This window comes from Maylandia zebra, linkage group LG22 (genome assembly GCF_041146795.1).
Source record: "Maylandia zebra isolate NMK-2024a linkage group LG22, Mzebra_GT3a, whole genome shotgun sequence".
Taxonomy (NCBI): domain Eukaryota; kingdom Metazoa; phylum Chordata; class Actinopteri; order Cichliformes; family Cichlidae; genus Maylandia; species Maylandia zebra.
In genome coordinates, this window is record NC_135187.1 from 18,888,443 (window position 1) to 18,898,845 (window position 10,403).

The window sequence follows — 10,403 nt, forward strand, 5'->3', positions numbered from 1 at the left end:
TACAGTTTTGTCTTTGTAAGTTCTCTGAGTATCAGTTCGTATGAAATTGTTATCTAGCAGATCTTGTGGCGAGTCTTTATTAAAGTTTGGATGCTTTTAAGTTTCTTTATGAGCTCAGTCAAAACGATGTTTGAAATTACATGTATGTGACGAACCCTACCCTTGACAAAGACACCTTCTTTGAATTCAAACCAGCCCATTCATCCTGTCTATGTGTAAACTCAGCGCTGTGTCTGCTCCCTGTCACCTCCAGCTGCTCAACTGCATCATGGACATGGTGGAAAAAACAAGGCGCTCACTGACGGTACTGCGGCGGTGCCAGGAGGCTGACCGTGAGGAGCTCAACTACTGGATCCGACGATACAGCGATGCCGAGGAGCAGAAGAAAGGCGCTGTTAGCGGGCAGTCAAGGCAGCAGAGCCCTGCAGCACAAGAAAACACAACTTCAGGTATGGATTCACTTACATGCCCGAAGTATTATTGTTAAATTATAATTAATATGCATGTCTGCCGGTTTTAAGCTTGTTGTTCATCTTTTAAGACTACTGATTTTCAGTTTTTTGGTGTAATCTGTGCAACTTTAATTGTTCTTTAAAGGTATCTATATTAAATACAGACTCTAAAGGTGTCAGCTGATGTGCATTACCTTGCAGTCTGTTAGGTCTCTTAAAGCAAGGATTATACTCTGCAACCTTCTGAGAGGGTTTGTGCAGACCTCCATGTGCCTGCCTGTTTTTGTGACCACACAGACTTATCTGTGGAGAATTTATATGACAATGTGCCAACTAGGCATGTGCCCAGCCAGGAGACTTCAAAGAAGTAAAACAGAAATGACTGTTGGGTCTCCAGCTGTCCCTGTCTGCAATGGAATATATCCGAGGCTTAAGGCTCGGAAGTTTTTAAACCACTATTAAAGAAGCTCAAATCTAAAATGAGTCCAAAATTAATTATTATTAGCTGTAAGATCTTTGTTGTATTTTATGAATTAATAATATTGCGTGTGGAGTCCCCCAGAGTTCAAATCTAGGCCCCCTATTTTTACATTAAATATGTGTACACTGGCTGATAATAAGTCAGTTTCATTGCACTGGTCTCAAAAAGTCCTTTGGAACATAGAAAAAAAGCCAAAATGTTAACACACACACACACAGTTTTGTGTACTATGCCATTGATGGATCTCTGGTTACCACGTCTGTATGTTTGTGTCTTTCCAGAAATTCACCGGGAGCTCCTGCACCGGCCTGTCTCTGGCTACGTCCCTGAAGAGATCTGGAAAAAAGCTGGTGAGCAGCACTCCCATGCCTCTGATCAGTGCACGTAAACACAGTTCCTCTATTTTTCCTCTAATCTGTCTGAAGGCTTTATGCTTTATGGAACTCGAGGCCATGTTTAGGTAGATGAACGAGAAAGGCTCCTTTAAACCTGCTCTCTCCCCTTTTCATCTCAGTGTAGTCTATTGTCTGCAACACAAAACCTTGCTAGATTTGCATTAAAGTCAGGTTATCTATATCTGATTCTGTAGGAAGTTTCATCACTACGCACTGCACACTCAGAATATGATGTCAGGCCTTACAAGGATTTTATTGCAGTCAAATAAGGGACATAAGGAGCTTTTACAGCTGGCCCAGTGGTCTCCTGTCAAAAGTGGCAAGATTTGGTTTCAATTTGCTTTTGGCACTTTTTTTATCCCCTTAATGAGAGACACTGCAGCTATCCTACTTAACAGTTTAGAAACTCCTTAATGTTTTAATAACCCGAGTAAAATCAGCACTTGCATTCATTTTTTTATAGCTTATACAAACAGCATTGTGTCACTGTTATCACTCTGAAAACCTGAGGGTTCACTCTTTGAGATTTTGTATTCTCCACCAGTGATACAGTATATCTGCCTTTTAAACCCCCTGGAGAAAAGAAATTGTCCCCTTGCTTGACCAAGCATGATGTGTGAGATACTCAGAACAAGTAATATGCATTTAAATTGAACTGAGTATCACCATCGGGACTCTGCCTCCTCTCCAGTACTCTCTTTCCCCTCACCAGCTTTGATCGATCTTCCATCTAAGGCATTTGGTGTGTAATCACAATTCCATGCACAAGGCATATATCACAAGGCACCGGGGCAATTTCCATGACTTCAAGCAGCATAGTAGGTTAAAGACAAAAGCACCCTGGTTTAAAAACTCGCCTCAATCACAGTGGAGAGAAAATGTTTCTGTCTTTATAAAAGCATGCAGTCGGTCTGATATCGAAAACAGATTTTACATTTTTAACGCCGGTGTAATATGTACTAAGAAAGTGAAGCATATTTGTCAGGCATAAAGCTGTATTTTATCTTTTGTCTGTCAGATAAAAGGTGCCTCTTACTTTTCACTCTATTTGCCTTATCCTCAGTATTTTCCGTTATCCATTTCATTCATATTCTGGCTTAGGAGAGACTGATTTAAATGTGACCCGGGGAGGATTGCAAAATAGGATTTTTAACACAATGGAGTGCAGCGGCGAATACGTCTGTTTGAAATGGGCAAAATGTTTACAGTTGGTGATAAATATTCAAGCACCTTGCACGGTGTCCTACCGGTTTCCCACTTCCCCTCACCACATGGGCCTCTGGGATCACAATGGAAATGCATAATTTAAATATAAATTGCCTGATTTGCATACACAATTAGTCAAGTTACAGGCTTGATGGGAGCAAACAAAAAAGCCCTCCTTTTGCTTTGACGTTCTGTAGGAATTCCACCGCTTAACACCCACGCGGAAGGTTATTCATTCCTCAAAACAAGGATAAAATAACATATTGCTCCGGCTGAAAAGCACGTTTTGTGAGTGATTACCTGCGATTAATCAGCTCGTGTTCTCGTGAGAATATCCTCGGGATATTCTTTTCCAAATTATAATATATAAGATCAAGATCTTCCAGGAACATTGAACTTTACATTAATATGTCACACACTGATGTAAATATGCCTATTTAGACATTTAAAAGGTTCTTAAAAAGAAATTAATCAGTGTTTGAACGAAATCGTAATAGTTTAATTAAATCAGCTGACGAGTGTCCCCGTTATCCTGTCAGCCTACAACATTTAGACTTGATGTGCTCTTAAATCTTGTCAGATATTAAATAAATGATAAAATACTAATATTAAATATTCTAAGCTGAAAGTTGGCCTTGAAATATAAAATAAACATGAATAGTTAAAGTAGTTTTCTTTGCCGTGTGAAATAATCCATTGCAGATTTTGTTTTCTAGTTTGCATCTTCTAGATGTGTTAAAACAGTGATGCAAGTTTAGACATAGTGTGCATTTAAAACATGCATGTTTGGACTGATGGAGTAATTGAATTCATCTGTAGTTGGAGAAATATTTTTTTTTTGTTGTAATTTGTTGCTTTGTTTGATTCTCCCATAAATAAATACAGACAGCAGGAGAGCTGAGTAGCGAAAACATTTGTGTGCAGTTGAGTTTAGCACGTGCTGCGGACTTAAACACACATCAAGACGAGCTCAGCCTGCAGCTCATTGAACGCGCTTTAGCTAGGAGAGAGCGCAAGAGAGGTTTTCTACTGAGATGTTTTGCAGACTCCCATTGGTTGTTAAAGTGGGAGTGAGTTGCAGTCTCTGCTGTTGCCACATTTTGAGATATTGCTGTGGAGTCAGCCCTTATGGGTCTCTTGCAGTTGCCTGTCTTGCTGCCTCAGAAGCTGAGCATCTGACTGAAAGCATAACAGGAAAAAAAAAAAGCTTCTAGCCAGAATATGAAAACTGCTCATCCACGCAACTTCAGACTCAGCACTGCTCTCTCCTAAGTAGATGGGATGAACGACTGGAGAGCAGAACGAAAACCTGACAGAGACACAAACAAGCACAATGAGACTGTGAATATGCTAAAGGGTTGTTTAGAATGGCATATAGCAATTTGGAATCAGCAGCAGCGAGTATGTTATTCCTGTTTAAAAAACGATGGTGTACTCGTACTGAAAATACAGTCCAGTGAAAAATGCACGCGCTACATTGCAGGTACGGGAGGCTTGACTTCCTCTGTCTCCACACTCTTTCCAGAAGAGGCTGTGAATGAGGTGAAGCGGCAGGCCATGTCAGAGCTGCAGAAAGCCGTGTCAGAGGCCGAGCGCAAGGCTCACGAAATGATCAGCAGCGAGCGGGCCAAGATGGAGCGAACAGTGGCCGAAGCCAAGCGCCAGGCAGCCGAAGAGGCGCTCTCCATAATCAACCAGCAGGAGGATTCCAGCGAGGTAGAAGCGAATGTACACATTCTCAGTCTTTCATCATCAGTGTCATTATCGTCTTTTTGTGTCTGGCTTTTGATGCAAGCTGTGGTGGATTATACAGATGCTGTGGGTTTTTTATTACTATTTTAGAAAAAATATTACATAGTGCACATTTTTGTAAAACCTGATTATCCACCCCTTATGTGTTAGTGCATATGGAAGAGCAAAATGAAGTAAGGCAAGGATAATCAAGCACCTATTACCCCCGAGTAGCTACTTTACAGTGCTTGGAAGGGTGCTACCATTTGAGCTGAGAGGAAATAAGTAAAAGCATTTGGTAATCTCCATTAGAGACCTGAAAGTTTAATCATTTAACTGAGAGGGAACTCTGCCGTTCATGTGACATTAATTGCAGGAGCGATGTTTGTAACAGAGAAGCGCCCCAGAGGAGAACTTTCAGAGGTTGTTTATAACTTTGTTCTCCTCTTTCCTCTGGCTATGCAGGCGCCCTGACATGCTCTCCTTGCGGTTTCCAAGATATATAAGTGGCTCTAAGTGTAACAAGAGATTTTTTTTTTATCTGTCTGTGGTTTGGGTCAGGCTTAAGCGCCAAGCATAGAAGTAGAGGCTTCTTTCATGGTATCCTGTGTGGTGTACCACTTTCTGCTGCTAATCTTCACGTTGTATTTGCCAGTTCCCAGTTTAATGTGGAATTTTCTTTACTTTTGGTTACAATGTGTGATTAGATTTTCATGTGAAAAGAGCATTAAACCATTACAAATTGGTTTTTGTCTGACTGCTACTTTTTGGAGTTATTTGACTTTGTCTCTTTCTGTCCGTCAGAGCTGCTGGAACTGCGGACGCAAGGCCAGTGAGACATGCAGCGGCTGCAACACGGCACGCTACTGCGGCTCCTTCTGCCAGCATAAAGACTGGGAGAAGCATCACCATGTGTGCGGTCAGACCCTGCAGGCTCAGCAGCAGCAGCAGGCCAGCCAGCAGCAGGGAGGGGTTCCGGGTTCAGAGACCCCCGCTCCCATCAGCTCCTCCGCTTGCACCCCAAGCAGCGGGACCGGGAGTCCGGCTGCTACCCCCCCTGCTGCCACCCCTCGCTCATCCACCCCTAGCACCCCGTCCTCCTCTGCCCTTGATGGCACACCACGCTAAGAAACTCACACAGAGGTAGGAGGCAAAGGCTTCCCAGGTGTAACAGCCAGCCCACAACCCGACAACTACCGTGGCTGTCTACATTGCCCTGCAAAGATGCTTAGATACTAGAATGAGACGGCAATACTTCTATCTTGCAGCGTAGTCATAGAAGGAGGAAGTCCATAATCAGGTCATATTGACTTGCCATGACTTTAAAGAAACACAAAGATATTCTTTGTTTTGAATGAATGAATTTAAAAGTTGACATTCTTTTACTGTTACACTTGCTATTCTTGTTGACTGTTTGTCCTTGTACCTGTTGTTGTTAAAGTTGTCGTCATTGTAGCTTATCTTATTTTCCCCTGTAAATATGAAGAGACTGATCAGAGATAGCCGTGAACTCAAGACAAGTATATCTGACCTGCCCTTTTCAAATGTTTTTATTTTTCATCCTGGAGTCAGTGGTTATTTCCTTCCTGTACACGAGACTAGTCAACCTCAGACATTTATCAAACAGCATATCACGGGGAATGTAACTGTCTCAGAGAAAACTTTGGGATAAGAGAGATATTAGATTTAAAAATCCTGAAAGACACACAAAAGGATGAATAAGCATGTTTGCTGCCTGGAGAGGGGAGAGGGGATGGACTGAATCTCCGGCCCACAGACCGCCACGAAACGGGCAGATGTGCAGCAGATTGCCAGCTGTTCAACTGATGTTATTTCCCTCTCACTTGTAATAATATCCAGGTCAGTGGTCTGGGAAATACAAATCCATTTCTCTGATGTAAAAGGAAGAATTCTTGGATAAGATACAAAAACCTTGCACACTTGGAGGACGGACCAAATACAACTCGATCGCTCGGTGGGTCACAGACGCTCTCAAACAGGAAGTGAAGTCATCAACCCACTGGCAAGACTGTCAAATGACCTCGACAGCAGGCTCGGGAAACATAGACTCGCCCCAGACAACCTCCCCTCCTATCTCGACTCTGACAACATTTTTCATCTTTCTTCACATTCTTACTCGTTTTCTGTAGATGTCATGGTGTTTAAGACTTCTGTCCTGTGGTGTCACCAATGGTTATTTATTGTATATGTGTTGGACAATTGTGACAATGCATAGTACTTCAACCAGTCACAACTCTAAGTCCTTCATAACTCTTTCTCTCTAGCTGGTGCAAAAAGAGATAAAAAAAAAAAAAAAGAAGTGTTATCTTTTCTTTTTTTTCTTCCCCAAGCTGCTTCTTTTCTATTCTGTGTATAAGTGGTAGATTCCTTGTAGTTCTATAAGTTTTCCTTCCCTACGTCCTCAAGAAAAGACACAAGCTATATCTCAGAGCTGCTACTTGAGTCCGACCCAGATCTTTTCTGAGAACTAGCATGTTGCGCGGAATGCTAACCTAAATGTTTTGTAAAAGGGACATACATAAATGTATTTGCACTGTCACAGAGGTTATCTCGGCATGCTTCTTTTCAGCATACTTGTGTTGTCGGTATAGAGCCATAACTCATCAAGTCATTTTGTATGTAGTATTAGCATCTTCTATTCTCACTTTCTCTGGATGGGAGGAGATGGAAAAACGTAAACCACCAAACCCATTCCGTTTTTCTTTTTCTCTTTTTTTCAGTTTTGTTTTTTTTTACTCTGCGTGCTAAGAAGAGCAGCCATTACGTCTTTTTTTTCCGTTGTTGTTGTTTAAATAGTTACAACAGTGCATGCACATTACTGAACGTTTGTTAAATATTTGTTATTTTTTAGAAAAAACTGAAAAAACAACCAAAAAAATTATAATAATAATTTTTAAAAAACAATACAAAAAAAATATTCTAACAAACTAACTTTCCAAATGCAGAGGTGTAGACTCCGATTGACAGCTTTAACACTGCAAAGCACCAGGTAACACGCAGTATTAACACAAGAGTTAAACATAAAAACACCAAAAACAGCCAAAGACTGACACCAAGGACCAAAATCCTGATTTAAACGATTTTTGAAAAGAGGTTTGTCCACTCAGACATTCAGGCATTCGTTTCTCCAGCTTTTGTTCATATTTCCATGAACAAAAAGAAAAAGGATTCATTTATCTTTACCGTATTCTGGAAACCACGAGCACTCGTCTCACATTGTGGAATAAGAAGGTGTGAATTGACCCCGATGAGCGTGCAGAGCGGAGATACACTTTAACTGCAGCAATAATAGCTAATGTGACACAAACGCAACTTCTGAAACCATTTTTGAAGCGATTCTCGAGATTTCTTTCCTTTTTTTTTTTTTTACACATTTTTTCATTACACAACTGTCAGATTCAGTGCCCATTTCAGCTTTAAGCAGTTAAGTTTTTGATTCGCAGAGGTAAATGTGAGACTGGGCTTTCACACCAACGCCATTGTACTGTATTTATTTATTTATATCATTTGGGTTAATCCATCGCAATTTTGTCGAAAACCTTTAGCGTAAATCAGACAAACCTCTCAATCGCAGTAAGAGAGCACTTACCCCGACACTCACCCCAAACACCTTGGTGCTACACAGAAGCGCGTTACAAATTCTGACCTCAAGGAACAAGTGGAGGCCCACAAAGGTTTCGGGGCAGTTTGCTCCCTCTGTACTTCCTCATCTCTCCCTCCTTGTCTAACTACAACATACACTTGCATTCTTGACTTTAAAGGGTTAAACAATCCAAAAAGGTGTCTGACACCCTACTAGCGAATTCTCAGAAGCTGTGAAGAAACAGCCAAGCTGTTTTAACACTAGTGTATTTAAAGGTATACAACAAATAATGTATGTGTTCATAATTTTCAGGGCAAAATCTGGGTTTAAAAAGAAAAAAAAGAGAAAAAAAAGTTAGGAAACACGATCATTCAATGATGCTTTGAGAAGCGTTATTGTTATTTTATTTTATTTTTTTCCCTCCTCTATGTGTGTTTTGCTACAAATTCCTCGGTGGCAAACAAGTCTCACTCTACCTCTTACAGCACGATAAGAGCATCAGTCACGGCGCTGATACTGGTCTAGTCGAAACCAAATGGGCACAAGAGAACAGGAAAATATAAAACCCAAAGTCGAAGCTCATACAGCTGCAAAACCATATCACTACTTGGTAACAATGCAGACCTCATAAATAAATGAAACCTAAATAGAAATGAGAAAAAAAAAACAGAAAAAAAAACTTTTGTTATGTTCCTTTATGCCTGTGGCATTTCTAGAGTACATCAAGAGTTTGAATTGTTTGAACAGATTTGAGAAAATTGTGCTAATTTTAAAGAAAAGTGTTGTCGATTCCCATCTCGACGGCACAAGCTAAGGTCACAGATAAGAAATGTTTCTCTTGCTCTTTTTTCTTCCCTGTTTCCCCACCGCCTTTTCTCCTCTTTTTATATTGTTTTTTTCTCTGTTGTTAAGACATGCAGAAGTGCTTGTCGATTTGTCAGCTGGGGGATATACAAAAGGTCAATCTTGGAAAAGAAAAAAAAATTGAGGCTATGAGTTTAGGCATGCCTGTTTTTCACAATGGGGGGAAACGTTATTTAAATTTCCTACTTAACATGAAACAATAGGGAAATGGAGGGGCCGACAGCAAACAGCAAGGCCGTAGCATTAATTTGGGGGGGAAGGAGTTGAACTTCAGGGGTGGGAGGGTTTTTCCATTCTCTTGAGAAAATTTATTGTGAAAAAAAACAGAGCTCAAATAATTTGAAGTTGTTGTGCAATACTTAATTAAGACATGAAAACCACAGGTTAGTGGTAGGCTGACGCTAAGCGGTCTTTCCATCGCTTACTGTCAGTGTCCTCTAGAGAGCTTTCCAGTCTACTATGTCAGAACTGTGGTTTCTTGTTGATTTTATTTCTTTTTTTTGTTTCTTAATTTTAATTCTTTTCTTTTTTTGGGCTGTAAACTATGGTCTGTCAGTCTGTGAAACTTTGCAGTATAATTCTGGTATTGTTGTTCTTTACGGTGTAATAAATATGTTAATTCCTGCCCAGAGAATTCAGAGTTGTGTTATTTCATTACAGCGGCAAGCCTAAAGGGGCGTCCACGCAGGAAGCAATATTTTCAGTGGCGTGGCGGCCACAGACAAAAAGTCAACGACATTAGGCGACTTTAACGGGTGAAATCACAGCTGCCGGTGTGAAGTTAAACTTTTCTCTGAAGCAGCTGCCAGTGAGCGTGAAGGATGCCACTGCTTGACACATTGCACGGTGATAACTCCATCAGAGGGTTACCTAGACGATCAGAGCCTGGAGTATCCATTAGTGACTGATTGTCAGCATCACAAAGAGAAAATCGTTTCAAATTCAAATTCAAATTTTTATTTGTCACGTACACAGTCATACACAGTACGATATGTAGTGAAATGCTTAGACAACTGCTCGTGACCTAAAGAAAAAAAAAGGAAAGGGCTATGAATAAGATAGGAAATAAATATGAAAAATTAAAAAGTTGAATCCTTGAATCGCTACCTTATCGTGGTGGAGGGGTTTGTGTGTCACAGGGATCCCAGGGGCTATGTTGTCTGGGGGCTTTTGCCCCCTGGTAGGGTCTTCCATGGCAAATTGGCCCTGGGTGAGGGACCAGACAAAGAGCGATTCATAAGACCCTTATGAAAAGGACACCGAGGGAACAGTTTACCCTGCCCGGGATAGGGTTACCGGGGCCCCGCCCTGGAGCCAGGCCCGGGGAGGGTGCCCGAGGGCGAGCGTCTGGTGGCCGGGCCTTAGTCCATGGGGCCCGGCCGGGCACAGCCCGAAGAGGAGACATGGGCCCATCCTCCCGCAGGCCCACCACCCGCAGGAGGCGCCATAGGGGTCGGGTGCATTGTGTGCCGAGTGGCGGCCAGGAGCGGAGGCCCTGGAGGACTGACCCCCGGCTGCCAAGACTGGCAATAGGGACATGGAATGTCACCTCTCTGGTGGGGAAGGAGCCTGAGTTAGTGCGTGAGGTTGAGAGGTACCGGCTAGATATAGTCGGGCTCACCTCTACACATGGCTTGGGCTCTGGAACCAGTCTCCTGGAGAGGGGCTGG

General features: G+C 41.9%; 1 protein-coding gene across 6 annotated transcripts in view; it reads left to right on the forward strand.

Moving 5' to 3' along the window:
* Positions 1–9,358, forward strand: part of runx1t1 (RUNX1 partner transcriptional co-repressor 1) — a 65,372-nt gene extending 56,014 nt beyond the window's left edge. For 4 of the 6 annotated variants that reach the window (XM_076879174.1, XM_076879173.1, XM_076879175.1 and 1 more), the window contains exons 8-11: positions 254–449; positions 1,215–1,283; positions 4,018–4,250; positions 5,070–9,358. In XM_076879174.1, the coding sequence (XP_076735289.1) occupies positions 254–449; positions 1,215–1,283; positions 4,018–4,250; positions 5,070–5,393 (822 nt within the window). In that variant the 3' untranslated portion in view covers positions 5,394–9,358. The remainder of the gene's footprint in view (positions 1–253; positions 450–1,214; positions 1,284–4,017; positions 4,251–5,069) is intronic. The other 2 variants (XM_012918318.2, XM_004548080.2) reach the window with 1 other exon arrangement.
* Positions 9,359–10,403: the final 1,045 nt, after the last annotated feature.